Source organism: Schistocerca americana, chromosome 9 (genome assembly GCF_021461395.2).
Source record: "Schistocerca americana isolate TAMUIC-IGC-003095 chromosome 9, iqSchAmer2.1, whole genome shotgun sequence".
In the NCBI taxonomy this organism is placed as follows: Eukaryota; Metazoa; Arthropoda; class Insecta; order Orthoptera; family Acrididae; genus Schistocerca; species Schistocerca americana.
Genome location: NC_060127.1, coordinates 105,871,341 through 105,893,989, shown reverse-complemented (window position 1 = coordinate 105,893,989; position 22,649 = coordinate 105,871,341). Strand labels below are relative to the sequence as shown.

General features: G+C 42.5%; 1 protein-coding gene across 1 annotated transcript in view; it reads right to left on the bottom strand.

Moving 5' to 3' along the window:
• Positions 1–220: 220 nt before the first annotated feature.
• Positions 221–22,649, bottom strand: part of LOC124551289 (nucleic acid dioxygenase ALKBH1) — a 28,926-nt gene continuing 6,497 nt past the window's right edge. Inside the window, exons 2-6 of the mRNA XM_047126291.1 lie at positions 16,239–16,344; positions 15,992–16,148; positions 15,832–15,910; positions 5,519–5,712; positions 221–564 (exon numbers count right to left, since the gene is read on the bottom strand). Coding sequence (XP_046982247.1) covers positions 270–564; positions 5,519–5,712; positions 15,832–15,910; positions 15,992–16,148; positions 16,239–16,344 — 831 coding nt within the window. The 3' untranslated portion in view covers positions 221–269. The remainder of the gene's footprint in view (positions 565–5,518; positions 5,713–15,831; positions 15,911–15,991; positions 16,149–16,238; positions 16,345–22,649) is intronic.

The window sequence follows — 22,649 nt, the reverse complement described above, 5'->3', positions numbered from 1 at the left end:
ATCAATGAATTAATTTAATTGGCCCCTTATGCATAAACTGACCCCATACAAATTAATTATCCTGGAAATTCAAGTCCAAGGTGCATTTTATCAAATGAAAATATATTTGTCTGTATGAAAGATACCTTACCAGGTGTGTTATGCACATGCCAACAATTAAAGAGGCACTAAAGAGGAAGGACAGATGCTGGGCATCAATTGCTATACAGAACAATTCATCTATTTGCTCTCAGATACTTATTTATTTTCCATAGTCACAATTTTCTGAGTCAGGATGCTACAGATGACAGTGATTTTTGCCCCTGCCTCAAAACTTGTCTTACATTTACATTTATACGTGATGACATAACATATTTTTCAAATGGTATCCACAAGTCCTCACTATCCCTGTCTAGCTCAAGATGCCAAGGCTGAATGGTGTCGAGAACAATTCGAGGAACACCGTGGTAACACAGCCGACTCCGCCCGGACATGATGGCTACATCCCCACTGTGTAAGTACACTGCTGATGGTTCGTCGTCCATGGTTGTTCCTCCCAGCAGAAAGATGGCTGTCTGTCCAAAACTGGTGGCAGAGATTAAGTGTCAAATACCAAGCAAAGGTTCACAGTCTGGCATGATGAATGCACTCAATATGACAACCAATTATCCTCATACATTATATTACACATGTAGAGTGGGAATTTATTGTATTTGGAAGATTAAATGATACACCCTAGCAGTGTAACTAATTCTGCGAGATTATGTTCTTGCTTTGGTCTCCAGTCTGAAGATTGGCTTCATACAGTTCTCCACAAGTGTATCCTGTACAAGCCACATCACCTCTTCCAATTCTGTCTTATAGTGAATTTGTGCCATAAATTTATTTTCTCCTTAGTTTGATTCAGTACCTCCTCATTAGTTATCCGATCTATTCGTCTTCAATATTGTTCTGTAGCACCACATTTCACTTCCATACAACGCTATGCTCCAGACAGACAACTTCTAAAATGAGTTCCTAACATCTGAGTTTATGTTAAATGTTAACAAAATTGATTTTCAGAAATGCTTTTTTGCCATTACAAGTCTGCATGTTATACCGTGTTTATTTTTGCTAATGATAGTTACAAAGGGCATTCAAAAAGTTTTGCACAGTCATCTCTAAATTTTTTTTATTTTTTGCAGGAGGAGAAAGAAATTTTTTGCACACATACTTGGAACATTTAGCTATAAGTTGGTGTATAAAATTATTTTCTTTTATTTACAGGTGAGCCATAATGGACCGTGAAGTAGATGTCAGGTGGCGACAATGGTCGTTGATGGAGTTCCTCTTCAAGACCGTCAATGACTCTGCCACATCAATTCACAGGAAGTTGCTCCCTGTTTATGGGGAGGGCACCGTGGATCGCAGCAGTATCCAGCGGTGGTTGCAGAGGTTTAAAGAAGGTGATTTCTCTCTATTAGACAATCCATGATGCAGTAGAGCATCGACAGCAATGAGTGATGTGAATAAGGAGGCCATTGATCAAATCATCCAAACTGACAGATGTGTGATGACGCAACAGCTTGCTGAAATGACTCGTTTGTCATTGGGTAGTGTGGTATCACTGGCACAGTCAATGAGGTACAGAAAAATCTGTGCACGTTGGGTGCCTAGATTATTGACAAGAGGAATAAAAACGATAAGGAAGAATTTGTGCGGGGGTCTCATGAAGACCGTTACTGAAGAGTGGAAACAGTGATTTGACAGTGTCATTACCCAGGATGAAACATGGTTGTTTTTGTCCGAACCTGAGAGCAAAACCCCATCCACGGAGTGGCGTCATCTCGGGAGAAGACACCAAGACTGTCACGAACAGCAGGCCGAAAGGTGGTGGCCTCTTTCTTCTGGGATCAATGTGGTTTCATTTTCATTGACTTTTTGGACCCTGGCTCCAAAATTAACTGGGACTGTTACTGTTTGTCATTGGACAAGCTTCAATGTGCCATCAAGACCCACAGACCACAGCTTCAGGGTCAGCTCATCAGACTACACCAGGACAATGCCAAACCCCATACAGCCCTTATGATGCAGGAGAAAATCAGGAAAATGGTTGGAAAATTGTTCCTCATCCTCCGTACAGTCCAGACTTGGCTCCGTCTGATTTTTACCTCTTTGGTCGTATGAAGGCCTATCTGCGCGGTAAAACATTTGATGGCGAGAAAGACCTTATGTCCTGTGTCAAGCAATGGTGTAAAAGTCAATCCCCAGAATTTTACCAAAGTGCATTTACATCATGGAAAGAACGTTGGGCCAGATGCATCACAGCTGATGGAGGCTACATTGAGTAGGCTCAATGTATTAGCTAAATGTTCCAAGTATGTTCACAAAAAATTTCATTCCCCTCCTGCAGATAATAAAAAAATTAGTGACAACTGTGCAAAACTTTTTGAACACCCTTTGTATTTTGCTCAACAAACAGAAAACTTGTCTTACTACTTTCAGTGTCTCATTTCCTAAGCTAATTGTTTCGTCACTACCTGCTTTAATTAAACTACACCCTACTGCCCTTGTTTTACTTTTGTCAATATTTATTTTTAACATCTTTTCAAGACAATGAACTGAAATGGAAAAAACATATTAATAATGTCTGTAAGAAACTGAGCTCTGTCATATTCTTAATGATGCAGCTATCACAGTATTCAGACAAGAACCTTCTGTGTACAGTGTATCATGGACTTTTCGAACCATACTTACAGTATGGAGTGACTGTGTGGGGAAACTCAAACAAACAAGAGACAAAACGAGTGGTTTAAAAAAAAAAAAAAAAAAAAAAAAAAAAAAAAAAAAAAAAAAAAAAAAAAAAAAAAAATAATAATAATAATAATAATAATAATAATAATAATAATAATAACAACAATAATAATTAGGACTATTTTAAGAAGAAAGACCTCTGAAATGTGCAGAAACTGTTTCAAGAATTTAGGTATCTTAACTTTTTCATCGTTGTATATATACAAAACAATAACGTACATCACAAAAGGTAGTGAGGACTGGATTACAAATGCTAGTGTACACACCCACAATACAAGAAGGAAGAATGAGGTATGGAGCATACCCCACCAACTGGCAGTGCTAGAAAAAGGACCACAGTACTCTGGTATCAGACTACTAAGAAGTCTGCCTAAAAACCTGCAAGATAGTGTACTTCACAATGACTTTACAAAGAAACTTAAGGACTATCTCATTGAAAAAGAGTTTTACAGTGTTGCAGAATACTTATGCCATTAAATTTGTATATATTGTTATTCATTATCAATTATGTGAAAATGTAAGCTAAAGGTGTAGAAAAATAAGTGATAATGAATGTTAATTCTTGGACATGTCCTATATTACACGTACATTTACTGTACACAATGTCATCTTACAGGATCAAATAAAATTCAAATTCAATTCAGATACAATCTAATCGTTCACCTGCTTTTTCTAGTCCTCTGCTGTCTCCGATATAACTGCAATGTTACTGACAAACATAGAAGCTTTAGCTTCTCACTGTACTTCATTTTTCTTCCCAAATTCTCCTTAGTTGCCTTCACAGCTTATACCGAATGCATAAACAAGCGGGATAGTCTACAACCGTGTCTCACTCCCTTCTCAACTAAAGCTTCCCTTTCATGTTTATCCTAAATGCTGAAGAAAGCCCCCCCCCCCTCCCCCCTGACTAAATCCTCCCCCCTGACTAAATCCTTCCACATTTGTCTCATGTGTTTCTAGCATACTCTGAATGAAACAAATGTTACAAAGGCTTGTAAACAGGTGCAAATGGATGTTGGTTACTGCTCAGTCCTATATATTTTAATGTTATCTGATAGTTTTGTTCTGTATCTCCCCCCCCCCCCCCCCCCCCCCTCCACACACACTCCCCTTTCTGAATAAAACAAAGCATACTTTGTTTACTAACCAAACAATAAACCAAACTCACCTCGGGCAGTGACAGGTTCAAATAAGGGAATAACCTTTTACAAAACAAGTTATTAAACAACGATCATACTGCATTGCTGTGTTGTCATAATGCTTAAAAGCGCTTACTGAACACAGCAAATGAAAAAATAGGTGTTAACAACAGCTGAGTGACTCAAGTGAGAAGGGTGTAAAAGGAAGTTGAAAAGGCCTGGCCAAAGAGGAACAAACAGGCTGCTGCCACTGTTGAAGATTCCAGCATAATTACAGCTAATTAAGAAGAACTATTGCAATGTTGGAACTTCATACATAACAGGAGAAGAATCATTGAAAATGGTAAACAATTGGAAAACTGAACATAAGTCCATACCTCTTTGGTCTCACTAATGCTGCCCTCTCTGGCTTATCATTGCAATAATAGTACTTTCTAATTTATAGCATTTCCAGTTTAATGGTGGTTCCCAACCGAGAAAATTATCCCCTTAAAGCTTCCTATTCATTCTTGTGACATATTTGCTTCTGCAAATCTAGAAATAGTTTCTGCCATTACATGTAAATCTACATATATGCTCCACTAACCACTCGAAGTGCATGGCAAAGGATACTTCTCATTCCAGTTGCATATGGAGTGTGTGAAAAATGACCGCTTAAATGTCTCTGTGCGCCCTTGATCACTGAAATTTTGTTATCAGCTTTTCCTGCATAGTTTACTTTCAAAAGTTTGTCAATTTAGTTGTTTCATCATTTCTCTGATGCTCAACTGTGAGTCAAACAAACCTGTTACCATTTGTGCTGCCCTTCTCTGTATATATTCAATATCTCCCAGTTAGTCCTATCTGGTATGAGTGCCACACACTTCAGATTTTCCTAGTATTCTGCCAGTAAACTGAAGTCTGCCACCTGCTTTACCCACAGCTGAGCCTTTGAGACCATTCCACTTTATATTTCTAGAAAGAGTTACACCCAGGCATTTGTATGGGTTGTCAGATTCCAACCACGATTCACTGTTATCGTTGTCATAGCATACCACTTTTTTTATTCCAAAATTTCACATTTTTGTACACTTACAGGAAGTTTTCAATCTTTGGAACATTTTAAAATCATATTGAGATACAATTTAATATTTCTGCATCTTTTTTGGATGGTACTCATTATGGATGACAGTGCATCACTTGCAAAATGTCTGAGGTTGTTATTAACACTGTCTGCACAACACGAACAAGGGGTGTAACGCACTTCCCTGGGACAAGCATGAGGACTGAAGATACTTCTACCTCTACTGATGAGTTTCCACCCAAGGTAACATGCTGCATCCTGCTTACCGAGAAATCCTTCGCCCAGTCACAGTATCAAGTCAAATGTGTTTTGGAAGATATGAAACACTGCATCCACCTGATTGCCTTGATCTATGGATTTCAGGATAGCAAGTGAGAAAAGTTTTAATTGGATTTTGCACGATCAATGTTTTCACAATCCCTGCTGTTTGGCACAGAGTAGGTCATTCTGCTGAAGATACGTCATTATGTTGGGGCACATTTGTTTAAGCCTATTTAAGTAACCAAGTTTTAAAAAATAATGTTTGTTATCTCAAAAATTTTACCTGAACGACAGTAAAGGTGCAGTAACATCTTCCTCAGAGTGATCTGTATGTCCTGAGAGAGTTGAATCCAGGTGGTAAAAGTTCACAATAGCTGCTTCAGCAGAGAAGCTGGGAAATCCCACAGCCTCACAGACATATTTACAAACAGTGGCAAGGTCTGTTGGAAAAGGGTCTCTTGCAAACTCTGAATACACCTGGTGGGAGGAAAAAATCAACATGAAATATGAAGTCTTTTTTAATGGTACAAGTGATTTATCTGTAACATGATTATAATTAAACTTTCCCTACTTGAGAAGGCTCCCATGAAAAGCGAGTGATCGTAGAAAAATGAAATTTTGTGGAAACATTTGTAAGGACATGCGCAGAGAAATAACGAGCATTGAAAGAAACACATTTTAATTTCCACATGAGAGGATAATGTTAGCTCATTGCGTACAACATTTACATTACAGGTTACAACCATTGCTCAATGTGACAACTATTTACATCCACAACAGTCTGGAACCACACTAGAGATACTGTGTTACAATTGTTCGCCACACTTTTCGAACAGTGGACATTGCGGAATGTTCAGTTATTGTGATGCGGCTCATGCACTGCTTGATGGTCACACATTGCTGCTTGATGGTCACACATTGCGACCAGAATTCTCAGCCCAGGTAACAGTAACCTCTTCGACAATTTGTGGTGCAGCTGGCCATCAGTCACTCTGGGGAGCAATTCCCATATCACCAGTTAATATAAACTTCCGAATTATGTTCTTCAACCCTGGTGTGGAAAGAGGAGCTCTCCATATTCCTTTAATGCGTCGATACTCATGAAGGGCAGAAGCACTATTACTGCTTTTTGGATGAAACAGCTTTACGAATAAAGCCCTACTCACCGTGCCCAGATCTGTGTTGACTGACTGCAACTGTAATTCACCCTGATGCTTGTGTTTCACTGCTATGTCACCCAGAAGTACCGGCAACTAACAGCAATTCATGACACTAACTCTACTAACAACATAAATCTTGTAGTGCACACCATCTGGACGCATCCCTGTAAAGTTGGGTACCCATATGGTAAATAGTTTTCTCTCTACACTGGCCCAACTAGCAAAAGTTTAATTATAACCACACTGTATCAAATACAGGGTGATTCAGAATTCCTGTTACACAGTTACAGGCGTTGTAGAGGCAACGCACGACAGCAATATTTTGTAATAAACTCATGCCTGGAAATGCGCAGTTTGGAGGATAAATGAGTGAATGATAGAAGGCAACACATTGATAGTGGTAGGTGTCACATGACATCTTGTGTGATGTCATGTCACATGTCATCACAGAAAAACAGCGGCATCATCAGAGAACAACGCAATGAATTGAAGTGCATGTAGATCAGTTGCCACTAAATGATTTACAAAGATTGTGCATTACAGAAAGGAAGAGTACCAGTTCTCAGAATCCACCCTAACTGTGGTTGAGACCAGGTGCACCGTGCAGTTGATGGGGAAGAAGGAAGTCCTCCACTGATCCGTCAGAATCCACCACCGAGTACCCACAACATAGTAGGTTCCACGCATCTATCACAGAGCAGCATCTGGGGAATTCTCCATGAACAGCAACTCCACCCATATCATCTCCAAAGGGTGTAGGCAATGGGTGCAGGTGATTTTTCACCACATGCCATTCCTGCACTGTCGTGCCTATGCTCCAGACTTTCCTTGGATCATTTTTTTCACGCAGAAGGTGCATTTCACAAACACAGGTATGCTCAGCTGTCTTATTAGCCAGGTTTCGGATGAGGAAAATGCTCATGCCGTACATCCCCATGGTTTTCAACACTGTTTGAGCTTTTAATGTGTGAGCTAGTATTACTTATGGTCGTTCGATTGGCTCTTGTATTCTACCAGCCCATCTAATGGGTCACATCCACTTTGCCATTACATATCCACCAGATGATGTGGTTCCAGCTTGAAGGCGTGCCAGCTCACTTTTTATGCAACGTCCAAAACATTTGGAGGAAGGTGGATAGGTCATGGTGGACTGATGCATTGACCACAACAATCACCTGATTCAACACCTACATGAAGAGTATTGTTTACAAGACTTCTGTGGAGTCACAAGAAGATTTCCTTGCCCATGTAATGTCTGTAGCAGAGCTCATTTGGGACACTCCGGGAATTTTGGACCATGTGTTTATGAGCAAACTCCTCATTGCCACTTCGAGCATATGTCGGTACAAGTTGGTTGATGCATGTGCAGTGTACCTTTTGACATTTTTTTCAGTCATTTATCTTCCAAATGGCACATTTCCAGACATGGGTTTATTACCAAATATTTCTGTCCTGAGTCCCCTCTACAACACTTATAACTATGTAATAGGAATTCTGAATTATCATATATATATATATATATATATATATATATATATATATATATATATATATATATATATATATATATATATATATATATATATATATATCTAAAAAGAAAGATGATGAAACTTACCAAACAAAAGCGCTGGCAGGTCGATAGACACACAAACAAACACAAACATACACACAAAATTCTAGCTTTCGCAACCAATGGTTGCCTCGTCAGGACGAGGCAACCATTGGTTGCGAAAGCTAGAATTTTGTGTGTATGTTTGTGTTTGTTTGTGTGTCTATCGACCTGCCAGCGCTTTTGTTTGGTAAGTTTCATCATCTTTCTTTTTAGATATATTTTTCCCACGTGGAATGTTTCCCTCTATTATATTCATATATATATGGTTATAATAGAGGGAAACATTCCACGTAGGAAATATATATCTAAAAACAAAGATGATTTGACTTACCAAATGAAAGTGCTGGCAGGTCGACAGACACACAAACAACCACAAACATACACACAAAATTCAAGCTTTCGCAACAAACTGTTGCCTCATCAGGAAAGAGGGAAGGAGAGGGAAAGACGAAAGGAAGTGGGTTTTAAGTGAGAGGGTAAGGAGTCATTCCAATCCCGGGAGCGGAAAGACTTACCTTAGGGGGAGAAAAGGAAGGGTATACACTCGCGCACACACACACATATCCATCCACACATATACAGACACAAGCAGACATATTTAAAGACAAAGAGTTTGGGCAAAGATGTCAGTCGAGGCGGAAGTGCAGAGGCAAAGATGACGTTGAATGACAGGTGAGGTATGAGTGGCGGCAACTTGAAATTAGTGGAGATTGAGGCCTGGTGGGTAGGTGAGGTATGAGTGGCGGCAACTTGAAATTAGTGGAGATTGAGGCCTGGTGGGTAACGGGAAGAGAGGATATATTGAAGAGCAAGTTCCCATCTCCGGAGTTCGGATAGGTTGGTGTTGGTGGGAAGTATCCAGATAACCCGGACGGTGTAACACTGTGCCAAGATGTGCTGGCCGTGCACCAAGGCATGTTTAGCCACAGGGTGATCCTCATTACCAACAAACACTGTCTGCCTGTGTCCATTCATGCGAATGGAAAGTTTGTTGCTGGTATATCTGCTCCGTATATCTGATAATGCCCACCTAATGCCACATTAACGGGATTGACACAGATTCTGGAAATTGGTGAACTTCAAACACACCAAGAAAATATCAGGGAAATTTGAAAAAACACAGGAAACTCTCATTTTTGTCTCAGTAGGTGAAATGGTTTGTTTGCTGAGGTATCACGCATTGTCGCTGGCTGGGTGCAGCTGAGTACTTGCGCCGCTTCCCTCTCTCTCATTCCTACTACTTCTTCCCTTCCTACCACTCCCCTCAGGTTGCAGTTCGTGCTGCCACCACTTCTTGCCACTAGCCTAGCAGCTGCTGACGAGAGGCAGGGACACGTGAGAAGTAGTTTGCTTGATCTGATTCTCAGAGAGTGTCGACACAGCGGCTGAAGACAGCAGTCATGTGACTGTGTGAATGTGTGTGTGTGTGCTCTCGTTTTCTGACAAAAACTGTGGCTGAAAATTTACGTGTGACAGTATGATTGTCTTTTCTGTGGCTGTCTGCAGCTCAGCAATCATCTTTACCATGAGTCGCTACATATCTTCATTATTACTGATTATCAGAGTATTTGAACACGTTATCTGCTGCACGGATTGATCACCGTGGTCTCATTTCATTAACATATTGTCTACGGCTCGGGAACAACTGGCCACATGAGTGGTTTTCCATGACAGGTCAAAAATTGAGGCTGTTTCTGCAAATATCTGTAATGGATTGGGCCTGCCAATCTGAAGCCATTCGGTTCCCACTAATGTGCATACCTGTCTGTCAGATCTAGTTTCACCAATCTGCCCACAGGCCACGTCTATTTGTGTGTGTCATAATGCAACAGATTTTCACGGTTTATCCATGGACCAGGACTGCGGTGCTTCTCAGCAGGCCAGAGACTGTGGGTGATGGATTTCACTAATTGTGACTGTCTCCCTGCAAGTGTGTTGTACAGTGTGGTGTTTCACGGATATTTTATTTGTTCTAGTACATTTTGGCACTTCAAAAGTAGTTTATATGTTAGAAAGTATGGACAATAAGAATAAAAGAATTGTGTCAGTCACTGGTGGTCTGCGCGCTACGTACTCTTAATTGCTCGAAAGAACAATCACACAATAGCTGTAAAATAACAGATGTAACACAGTGAGTAATAACCGACAATAGCAAACATAGTAGAACCAACATTTTACATTTGGTTTACACAATTCTTCCATGCCTTATACACTTACTTGAAGAGACTAACTTTTTTCTGAGGTTATTTCTGAAATCAGTGAAGGTATTTTAAATACATCTAGTGACTCCAAGGAAATGCATATTTTTGTCACCAAATGTTTTCTGTTTTATTGAAATGAAATATCAGTGGTCTTAATGAAACACATGTACCATACGTATTGCTTACTCCATCTAACAACAGTTCATCACAAAAGATCTTGATGTTAGTACTTAAGATTTTTCCTCACATCAGAAAATGCCATCTACTTGCAAGTTTATACTACTGTTTCATGTATTGTAGCTGTAAAGACAGATTGTAAGCTTATGTCTCAACTTATCATTGAGATCTCAAAATTTTACAGGAAAAAATGCTAAACCTTGTCAGGAAATCAGGGAAATATCAAGGAATTTCACTTGGCAGAACTTGTGGCAACCTTGATTAAGAAACACGCCACATTACAGAAACTCTTTCCGCAGTCTGTGTCTGGTCTACTGTCAAGTATCTTAACACACTGTTTTGTCAGCTTCTTCTCACCTATCCCTAGCTGTTATCAGTAATATTTTATTCTTACATTTCTAACTGACTCAATCTTTCATTTTCCTTGGACAGTTCTTCCCTTCCTTGTAATCTAGACTGTCCATCAACAGTATTTGGATGTACTGTATTACAGAGTATCTTTCTCAAGAATTTCTTGGCTTCTCTTAGTCTCCACATTCCTGTGATTTGGAGGATTTCACTAGCATGCATACACAGTTTATTCACAGTGTTAGTTTGCCTTGAGATGGCTTTTCACTTGAATAAAGCGTGTCCTCTGGAAAGCAGTGACTGTCTTCTCTCACTTGGTGTTGCTCATTTGTTAGTACTCAGTTTCACGATTTCCCTCAAATATGCATTATCCAGTCATATTAATGTGAAAACCTGTCAAAAGCCTGAATAATTACCTTTTGCAGTGCAGCCCACTGCAAGACATGGAATGAGAAAGTCAATGAGGTTCTGGAAGGTACGGGCAGGATGTGGAGCCGTGCCAGCTCCTATGTCACGGGCAGCTGTGCTAGGTTTCTCGGTTGAGGATCCGTGGTGAGAACGGCGCAATCTAGGTTGTCCTGAAAACTCTCGGCTGGGTTTAAATCCAGAGCACCTGGTGGCCAGGGGAGTGGGGAAAACTCATCCCGGTGCTCTTCGCAACACGCACATACACTGCAATCTGTGTGACATCGTGCACAGTCCTGCTAGTAGATGCCATTGTGCTGAGTAAAAACAAACTGCATGTAGGGGTGGACATGGTCCCCAATGATAGATGCATATTTGTGTTGATCATCCACAGAATACCTCAAAAACACTCCCCAGACCATAACACCGTCACCTTGTTTGTTCCACTCAATGGACGTCCAGCTGCAGTATTGGCATGCAAATTCCAGCATTCTCAAATGCAGGCACATTCACTGAATTCTCACTGAGGAGACACTGAGCTGACCCTTGCTTCATACACACATTCAGTTGCTTAAAAGTTGCATGTCTATTCGCCTGTACACATCTACATAGCTGTTGTTCACCCTTACAATCTATAGCCTGTGACGCAACACAACTGCCTCGGTGCTCATTTTAGATAGCGTCATTTTGCCTTGGATCGTATACTTTAATGACAGTGACACGTGAACAGTTTACAAACTTGGCCATTTCAGAAATGCTTCCAACCATGGCCAGAAAGCCAATGATTGTATCCTTTTGAAAGTAGAAAAGTTCCTCCGTTTCTGTATTATAACAACTGCACTGTTTTTAGAGTCCCTCTGACATGCATTATTTACTCTCCACTGCTGGTGCTGCCACCTGCCATCTGTGAATGGTTATTGCATGTTGATGTCACACGTAGGCATTGGTCAGATTACCGTGTATATAGCTACCAACTCTTCCTGTCTTACACTGGTCTTCAGATGATGAGCTGCTTTGATGTTTGCCATATAGTTTTTTTTTTTTTCTTTTTTAAGGAAATTTGAAGTCCTGCTTTTTCTGCTTGCTATTTTAGTATATTTATCTGCTCTGTAGAGTCTATATTGGTATTCAAAGACAGGGTTGCAAGATCCCCTCAGAATGCAAAGCAGTTGATCTTGTGGACTTACTTGCAGTTTTAATTTTTTTGCTATTGTTCATTCGAACAGCTGATGTATTGTCCGTAAAGTCTGGCAAGATTTCCATTTTCAGTACTCCAGTACTCGCCCCACCCCAATGGAATTTGCAATCCAACTTTTGCTGCATTTTCCCCCCAAGTACTTCAAGTTTGACATTTAGCCTCTTCTACATTATTTGCAAGTAGTGCAAAATTGCCTATGAATTATAGCAATTGCTAATTTTGTTGTTCAGTTGACATTTCTCATTCCTTTCTCATGTGACCTCCTCTGATCTGCAATTAAAGAGTAATGATTAGAGTACATCCCTTTGGCAAAGACTACAAACAGTAATGATGAGAGTACATCCCTTTCACAAAGACCAGTTCAGATTTCAGATGGTTCGGACAATTTGTCTATTATTACAATCAGTCTCTGAAAACTGATACTTGGAGAACTGTCAACATCAGTGCCCCCAGCCAGCCTGTTAAAGTACATCCTTCCTGTACGCAAGTCTGCTATTCGGCACATCTCATCCTGTTTGGTGAGTAATGATCTGTCCTCATACATATACTTCTGTTCCATCCTGTTTTTCTCCCAGTTTATTTCAGACAATGCTAGCTAGGTAGGTACTACTGTTATTTCCAGAAATTGCACTGATGTACTATCATGTTGTACTTTACAGAGCAACAAGAAATGACAACCTGGAAATGGAGTGCTAATTATTTATATCATCTAACAGAAAATAAATCAATATGGAAGTTACTGACACTAGTTTCGTTGTGATGCTTTGACAATTTTGCAACTGTACATTTAACTTTCATCTGTTCACAGCCGAGCAGCTTCAGCCATCTCTTGTCACCTTCAGATTCTTGTCAAAGATGCAGCAAGCTGTAACATTTTGTGTAAAGACAAGTTATGCAGTGTCTCAACTATTACAGCTGCAGCAATGTATGACTTGTACACAAATTCGTACAGTATGCTGTGTATTGTGTAAGGATCTGAAGGTGAGCAGCAATGGTTGAAACCGGCCACATATACCAGTGGAAGATCTGGCAATAAAATTGTTGAAAGCTTGTAGCACTCACAGATTTCTCTTTAGACAACAAGTCTTTTCTTTTCTTACACAAAAGAAAGAGGGGGGAGGGGGGGGAGAGACAGACATAATATTGATTCTATGCTTCACTACAGAACTGTACCAATAAGCATTGCATATAGTGTCATAATTACAAAAGAAAATGTGTGTGCTTATTAAACAAAGAAGAAAATGGAAACACCTTAAACTATGACTGACTTGCTGTAAAGTAGGAGTGACACTGGATTCAGAAGAGTGGAATGAAAAATCATATTAAATCATTTTTAAGTCATTGATGCAACAGTTGCCACCATACCATTTTTTCCACAGCATTTCACAGTGAGTTTCACGATATAAATATAGATGAGTGCTTGAGGTAAAAAGAATTTAGAAACTGGCATCAACTTACCATAATTTCAAATATAAGCTACTGAAGCAGGCAAAAAGGAATACAAATGTCTCAAAAATGAGATCGACAGGAAGTGCAAAATGGCTAAGCAGGGATGGCTGGAGGATAAATGTAAGGATGTAGAGGCTTATCTCACTATGGATAAGATAGATACTGCCTATAGGAAAATTAAAGAGACCTTTGGAGAAAAGAGAACCACTTGTATGAATATCAAGAGCTCAGATGGAAACCCAGTTCTAAGCAAAGAAGGGAAAGCAGAAAGGTGGAAGGAGTATACAGAGGGTCTTTACAAGGGCGATGTACTTGAGGACAATATTATGGAAATGGAAGAGGATGTAGATGAAGATGAAATGGACGACACGACACTGCGTGAAGAGTTAGACAGAGCACTGAAAGACCTGAATCGAAACAAGGCCCCGGCAGTAGACAACATTCCATTGGAACTACTGACGGCCTTGGGAGAGCCAGTCCTGAGAAAACTCTACCATCTGGTGTGCAAGATATATGAGACAGGCGATATACCCTCAGACTTCAAGAAGAATATAATAATTCCAATCCCAAAGACAGCAGGTGTTGACAGATGTGAAAATTACCGAACTATCAGTTTAATAAGTCATGGCTGCAAAATACTAGCGCGAATTCTTTACAGACGAATGGAAAAACTAATAGAAGCCAACCTCGGGGAAGATCAGTTTGGATTACTGACGAAGCTTATTTTTACCTGGACGGCTTCGTCAATAAACAGAAATATTGGAATACGTGAGACAATACTGACCCTACAACTTATCTTAGAAAATAAATTAACGAAAGGCAACCCTATGTTTCTAGAATTTGTAGACTTAGAGAAAGCTTTTCACTATGTTGACTGGAATACTCTCTTTCAAATTCTGAAGGTGGCAGGGGTAAAATACAGGGAGTGAAAGGCTATTTACAAATTGTACAGAAACCAGATGGCAGTTATAAGAGTCGAGGGACATGAAAGGGAAGCAGTGGTTGGGAAGGGAGTGAGACAGGGTTGTAGCCTCTCCCCGATGTTATTCAATCTGTATATTGAGCAAGCAGTGAAGGAAACAAAAGAAAAATTTGGAGTAGGTATTAAAAGCCATGGAGAAGAAATAAAAACTTTGAGGTTCGCCGATGACATTGTAATTCTGTCAGAGACAGCAAAGGACTTGGAAGAGCAGTTGAACGGAATGGATAGTGTCTTGAAAGGAGGGTATAAGATGAACATCAACAAAAGCAAAACGAGGATAATGGAATGTAGTCGAATTAAGTCGGGTGATGCTGAGGGAATTAGATTAGGAAATGAGATACTTAAAGTAGTAAAGGAGTTTTGCTATTTGGGGAGCAAAATAACTGATGATGGTCGAAGTAGAGAGGATATAAAATGTAGACTGGCAATGGCAAGGAAAGCGTTTCTCAAGAAGAGAAGTTTGTTAACATCGAGTATAGATTTAAGTGTCAGGAAGTCATTTCTGAAAGTATTTGTATGGAGTGTAGCCATGTATGGAAGTGAAACATGGACAATAAATAATTTGGACAAGAAGAGAATAGAAGCTTTCGAAATGTGGTGCTACAGAAGAATGCTGAAGATTAGACGGGTAGATCACATAACTAATGAGGACGTACTGAATAGGATTGGGGAGAAGAGGAGTTTGTGGCACAACTTGACTAGAAGAAGGGATCGGTTGGTAGGACATGTTCTGAGGCATCAAGGGATCACAAATTTAGTATTGGAGGGCAGCGTGGAGGGTAAAAATCGTAGAGGGAGACCAAGAGATGAATACACTAAGCAGATTCGGAAGGATGTAGACTGCAGCACGTACCGGGAGATGAAGAAGCTTGCACAGGATAGAGTAGTATGGAGAGGTGCATCAAACCAGTCTCAGGACTGAAGGCAACAACAACAACAACAAGATATTGTGAGTAATAAGCCTCCTGGTAAGCTACGTCGTGATGCCATGTGAATAACAATTTTTACACAAAGAAATTAAACGATGTTCAACCAAGTTAAGGAACACTTTTATAACTCACCTTGGTGTCCCAGTCATGATGATACCCCAGTGTCGCCCATCGTAATTTCTTTAAGAGGTTCTGGCTTCTCACATCATATCTGTTCAGATGTTGGCAACAAGTTTATTAGTAAAAGTCTTGATTTCACTTAAGAATCATGGCAGTACATCAACCTACTTACTTACAGCAAGTTTCCCACCAGTCCTCCCCTTTTGTCAGGTCACCATGTGCATCGAGGTTCAGTCGGCTGTGAGGTTTCCTCGTAAAGTCACGTAGGCATCTCTGAATCCAGTACCTCTGTCCTGTAGCTGTGAATGGATCTGGGATGACGAAGAAACCTAAAAGAATTTTATCATTCATTAGTTAAGGAAGGCCCATGGCCTTCACAATTACTGTAGGTTGGTAAGAATTTGATAAACTTAACATACCCGGACTGTCAGCAATCTCATACATTTTCCACATGTTGATGGGTTTCAGACCAAAGTTGCTCAAATCATCAATGTTTTTGCCCCTGAGTTCGACTCTCTTAACTTTCTGTAAGGTAAAGAGAACAAAAATTAATTCAAAATGAAAGTAAAGATTTAATATTAACATCATTTACAAGAGAAAAAGATCAGGTAGTTAACAGGGGTAAAACAGGAAGAGGAGTAACAAATATCCAAGTTTAGAAGCACCAAAGTGTGGCTTGACCTCTGTAACTCAGGCAATTTCATGGTAGTCTGGATGATTCATTCATTCACCCATTGAATTCCATAAATACCATCATGAAGGGTGGATCATGTGATCCACAACAAAGGGTGTTTCAGAACTTTCTTTCCTCCTTTCCTTGTGTCCTTATTACTCATACTTACCCTCACTCAGAATGGGTACTTTTTGTTTGCTCATACTAGGATGTTACAGCCCTTGTATATACACTGCTTCGTGGCCAACTACCGATGTATAGCACATCTGAAAGGAAAGAAATATCACTGCTCTCCATCTTACAAGGTTCAACAGCTGTTCCCTCAACCCCAGGGGAGTCATGGCTCTTTGTTGAGTTCACGTATGGAGTGCAGGGGGCCCTGAGCTATTGCAGATCTTTCTTCCCAGGCTGCATTTCCTTACCCATGCCCTCTGTCCCTGTGCTCGCTCATTCCCCTCACTCTGTGTCTTTGCTTACACCGGCCTCGATGTCCTCCTGGATTTTACTATTCCTTACAGTTTTATTCCCCCCAGCATTTTTGGTCCCCATCTGAGGTTTGATCACCCATTCAAAATTTTGTCTCCACAGTGTGAGCCAACTGGGGAAGAACATCTTATCTTGCGTCTTGGGCGTGTGGCCTTAGTGCCTCTTCCGTCTTTTCTTCGAACCAGTTGTCCTTTAATCCTATATATCCGGCACGGTAGCCTGTCTGAGTGGCAGGGTAGTTACGTACCCTTATGGCTGAGCTCACTGTGTACACCCAATAGCAGTTGCTTGTCATTCTGGAGCATTAGAACTCCCAGCAATGGCTGCTGTGCCAGATAGCCTTGCTGTGGCTAGGTGGCACCCACCCCTGATCAGAGTGGGTAGTATCAGAGTGGATGCTTTGTATATGAAATGTATTAATGGGCCATTCTTCCACAGCCATCTCTTTAGTTGGAAATGTATCCTTCAATGATGCTTCTTATGATGCTTTTGCCTTCCCTTTCCTGGCTACCCACTGGGAGGAGGGCCAGGATTGGTGCCTTTTTGTGAAACCATTTCCCAGCTACCAGATCTGCACCAGGACTGACGAGGATACTTTCCCACCACCAAGCCATAATTTTTTTTTTTTTTTGTGGAAACTACGGAAGACAAGTTTGGCAAAGTAGACACACTGAGTAAAATGTACTCAGGTTCACTGCTGATCAAAACTTGTTGCATCTGGTTCAGTGTGTCATTTTTCATAGGAACTTCTCCAACAAACTGAAGAAGAAGTCCACTATAATCTGGAATAGTGGGGCGTTCATTTTGTTTGATGTAGTCAGAAAGGCCGGAAGGGCAACCAAATTGATACCAGCACCTTTATTCTGGCACTGGAGGTGGATACCCTCCCAAGAAGATAAAGGTTATTTATCGGTGTGAAGTGAAGCCATACATTCTACCACCCTTGGGGTATTTTTGAGGTTTGCGTTTCTGGCATGTGTCTTCATGCTGTGCAGCAGACCCTCTATGTTGGGAATGTCCACTCCATGACGGGAGCTCCTGTATCATGATCATCATTTTCCACACTCACTGGATTTCCCAGTTTATAAGAAGGAAAAGTGTCTTAATTGAGGCTTATCAGAAATGTGACTGTCTTCACCCTGGGTCTATAACACACCAGAGTCTATGTCACATCAGTCTGACCTCTTCTTATGGATGTCTCATTGTTGATGACAGATGGTGACCAGATGACGTGACCAACAATGGAATTGTAACTGATACTACCGTCACCTTCCAGAGTTGCAATCCCTTATTTCGTTCTACTTCACAGCTTATGTCTTTCTACAGGAATTTCATTTCATTAATGCTCACTCACTGACTCTTCATGGGTTCTGTGCTTTCTGTCGGAATTGGGTTGCCCCACTGAGGGCTAATGTTGGTTTTTGCATGTTTGTCCATCAGAGACGTTGTTAGTACACTCCTGGAAATTGAAATAAGAACACCGTGAATGCATTGTCCCAGGAAGGGGAAACTTTATTGACACATTCCTGGGGTCAGATACATCACATGATCACACTGACAGAACCACAGGCACATAGACACAGGCAACAGAGCATGCACAATGTCGGCACTAGTACAGTGTATATCCACCTTTCGCAGCAATGCAGGCTGCTATTCTCCCATGGAAACGATCGTAGAGATGCTGGATGTAGTCCTGTGGAACGGCTTGCCATGCCATTTCCACCTGGCGCCTCAGTTGGACCAGCGTTCGTGCTGGACGTGCAGACCGCGTGAGACGACGCTTCATCCAGTCCCAAACATGGTCAATGGGGGACAGATCCGGAGATCTTGCTGGCCAGGGTAGTTGACTTACACCTTCTAGAGCACGTTGGGTGACACGGGATACATGCGGACGTGCATTGTCCTGTTGGAACAGCTAGTTCCCTTGCCGGCCTAGGAATGGTAGAACGATGGGTTCGATGACGGTTTGGATGTACCGTGCACTATTCAGTGTCCCCTCGACGATCACCAGTGGTGTACGGCCAGTGTAGGAGATCGCTCCCCACACCATGATGCCGGGTGTTGGCCCTGTGTGCCTCGGTCGTATGCAGTCCTGATTGTGGCGCTCACCTGCACGGCGCCAAACACGCATACGACCATCATTGGCACCAAGGCAGAAGCGATTCTCATCGCTGAAGATGACACGTCTCCATTCGTCCCTCCATTCACGCCTGTTGCGACACCACTGGAGGCGGGCTGCACGATGTTGGGGCGTGAGCGGAAGACGGCCTAACGGTGTGCGGGACCGTAGCCCAGCTTCATGGAGACGGTTGCGAATGGTCCTCGCCGATACCCCAGGAGCAACAGTGTCCCTAATTTGCTGGGAAGTGGCGGTGCGGTCCCCTACGGCACTGCGTAGGATCCTACGGTCTTGGCGTGCATCCGTGCGTCGCTGCGGTCCGGTCCCAGGTCGACGGGCACGTGCACCTTCCGCCGACCACTGGCGACAACATCGATGTACTGTGGAGACCTCACGCCCCACGTGTTGAGCAATTCAGCGGTACGTCCACCCGGCCTCCCGCATGCCCACTATACGCCCTCGCTCAAAGTCCGTCAACTGCACATACGGTTCACGTCCACGCTGTCGCGGCATGCTACCAGTGTTAAAGACTGCGATGGAGCTCCGTATGCCACGGCAAACTGGCTGACACTGACGGCGGCAGTGCACAAATGCTGCGCAGCTAGCGCCATTCGACGGCCAACACCGCGGTTCCTGGTGTGTCCGCTGTGCCGTGCGTGTGATCATTGCTTGTACAGCCCTCTCGCAGTGTCCGGAGCAAGTATGGTGGGTCTGACACACCGGTGTCAATGTGTTCTTTTTTCCATTTCCAGGAGTGTATATGGATAGCCCTTTGTACCCCATTGGAAGCGGTTCCCGTCCATGTCCACTTGGACTCTGCACTGACAATTTGCATTTTCTATCTCCCTTGACAGAGGACCTGGTGCCCTAACCGACCTCCTTCACCAACTCCCCTCTCTCTTTCTCCTCCTTCAGGATTTTAATCCCCATCACCCCTTATGGGCAGTGCTTTTTCATCCAGTTGGGGTCTCCTCATAGACCAGTTTCTTGTGGACCATTACCTGTGCCTTCTTAATGATGGTTCCCAATTTGAATGCCACTTCGGCACTTTCTCTGCCATTGATCTTTTCCCCACTTCCTCTCCCCTTCTCCCTTCTATACACTGGTCAGACCATGATGGGTTCTGTGACACCTACCTCTTCCCATTGATTCTATCGTTCCCTTCACACATCCCAATGCTCAGGTTTGGCCAGCTCATACCGTTGGACTTCCATCATGCTGATTGGCCTCTATATACCCCCAGGACATGTTAGGTAGTATTGCTGTAGCTGCCCGTGATGTGTCCAATACGATTAATCCCATTGCTGGCTTTTCAATTCCCTGTTCGACCCCTTTCGCCGCCATCCAGTCCAGTGGTGAAGCACAGTCATTGCCATCGTCATCACCATCTCAGATTGCCGTCGAGCCTCGCAATGCCATAAGCGGCACCTGTCCTCTCAACAGGTCTTATTACCTTTACATGCCTTTGCGACAAAGTCCATTACTTAATCAAACAGAGAAAGTGGGTGAGTTGGGAATGCTTGGTCTCCTCCCTAGGTTCTACTGCCCCTTCGTCGCAGGTGTGGATTACACACTGCATGCTCCCAGGGTGCAAATGACCAATTTTGCAACAGCATCAGTGTTGGCCACCTTCCCAGCTGTCTTCCTCTTCTGGAAAGTGCAGGCTGAAGCTTCCCCCTTCCGATGTTTTATCTCTTGTCAGGTAGAATCCTACAATGAACCTTTTACTGAGTGGGGGCTACTTCTCGCTCTCTCCTCTTCCCACAATTCACTCCCTGGCCCCCATTCCATTCATAACCAATTGCTTCAGTACCCCAGAACTCCGTAACGACAATATCTTCTCCAGGTGTTTAACTGTATTTGGTTCCAAAGTGCTTTCCCTTCTAACGGGGGAGGGGGGGGGGGCAGTATTGTGGTCCCTTAAGCCAGGCAAGTATCTGTCGCCCCTTGATAATTACCAGCCAGTCAATCTGATCAATGTCCTCTGCAAGTTCTTTGGATGGATGGTGGCTCATCGGATCTGCTGAGTCTTCAAGTCTTAGAACCTTTTGTCTCCTTTTTGGGAAAGATAAGTTTCTGATTGATCATCTGCTTCAGTTGGAAACCACAGTTCAATAGACCTTTCCTCAGCACCACCATCTTGTCGCAGTGTTCTATCTTCGTAAGGCCTAGAAAATGGCTTGGCACCATCCCATGTTACTTAGTTCTGTGAGTGGGGTCTCCAGCCCCCCCCCCCCCCCCTCCTGATATTTATTCACCCTTTTATGTCCCCCAGTAATTAAGAGTTTGGGTTGTTGACACCATTCTCAGTTCTCCGCAAATCCAGGAGAATAATGTTCCACAGGATTCTGTATTAAGTGTACTTCTATTGCTCATCGCTAGCTCCAGTGCCACCCAACACACTTCCACACGGACCGTCTCTAGTGGTTTTCAATTTCCTCCCCTTAAATCGTGTGTGGTGCATTTCTGTGCCGTACTACAGTCCACCAAATCTGGAGCTCTAACTCAGCTCTCAATGCCTGACCATGGTCCCCTATTTCCATTTCTTGGGTCTTCTTTTTGACAATTAGCTTACTTGTTTGCCCCATATCTGCCTTCTGAAGATTTTCTGTTTCCATAAACTCTGTGTCCTTTGCTTACTTGCCCACGCCTTTTGAGGTGAGAATTGTTCTACTCTTACCCACCTTTATTAGACCTTAGTTCTGTCCTGTCTGGTCTATAGTTGTCAAGTTTAGGGGTCAGCTGCCCCCTTCATACTGCTCCTCTTGGACCCAGGCAACCATTGTGATACCTGTTTGGTCATCAGTGCCTTTCACACTACCCCTGTCGATAGTCTTCTGGTTGATATTGGGACCTGTCCTCCTCCCCCCCCCCCCCCTCCCCTTTTCCGTTCAGCAGTCCCAGCTCCTAGTTTCCTACGCCACCACCATCCGTTGTTTCCCTGCTCACCCCTCCCATTCTATTCTTTTCACAGCCACCAGCTGCCAGCCGCAAGGTATGTTTACCGGTTGGGCTCCATCTCGCTTCTCTTCGCCATGATTTCTATCTTCCTTCTTTGTCCTGGTCCCCATATTCTCCCCTGAACACCCCTGTTCCTCGGTTAGTGCCTCAGTGTGAGATCTGGATGGATCACTTCTGGGATCTGAAATGCTCCATTGCACTGATGGTGTTCCATTGTTTGTTCCACCCGCTCTTATGAGAGTTTCAGGATGCTATTATTTCTTACACTGATGGCCCTACATCCGCTGATCACATGAGACACGCCTTCACATCTTCTCTTAGCACAGAACACTTGTGGGGTGTATGAACTGATGCCCATTCATCAGGTCCTCTACTTTATTAAGTGGTATTCCCTCACCTGAGTTTTGTTGTGTACCAACTCAATGAGTTGCCTTCAGGTTACTGCCCAGTGTTTTCCCACCACACCTTGCTCTGTGTCATCCACAACCTGCTCATCAATGTTGACTGTGCTGCTTGTTCAGTTGATTTCCTTTAGGTTATCGGCTATGTTGTTATCCCAGGTAATGAGCTTCCAATTGTCTGGCTGGGGTC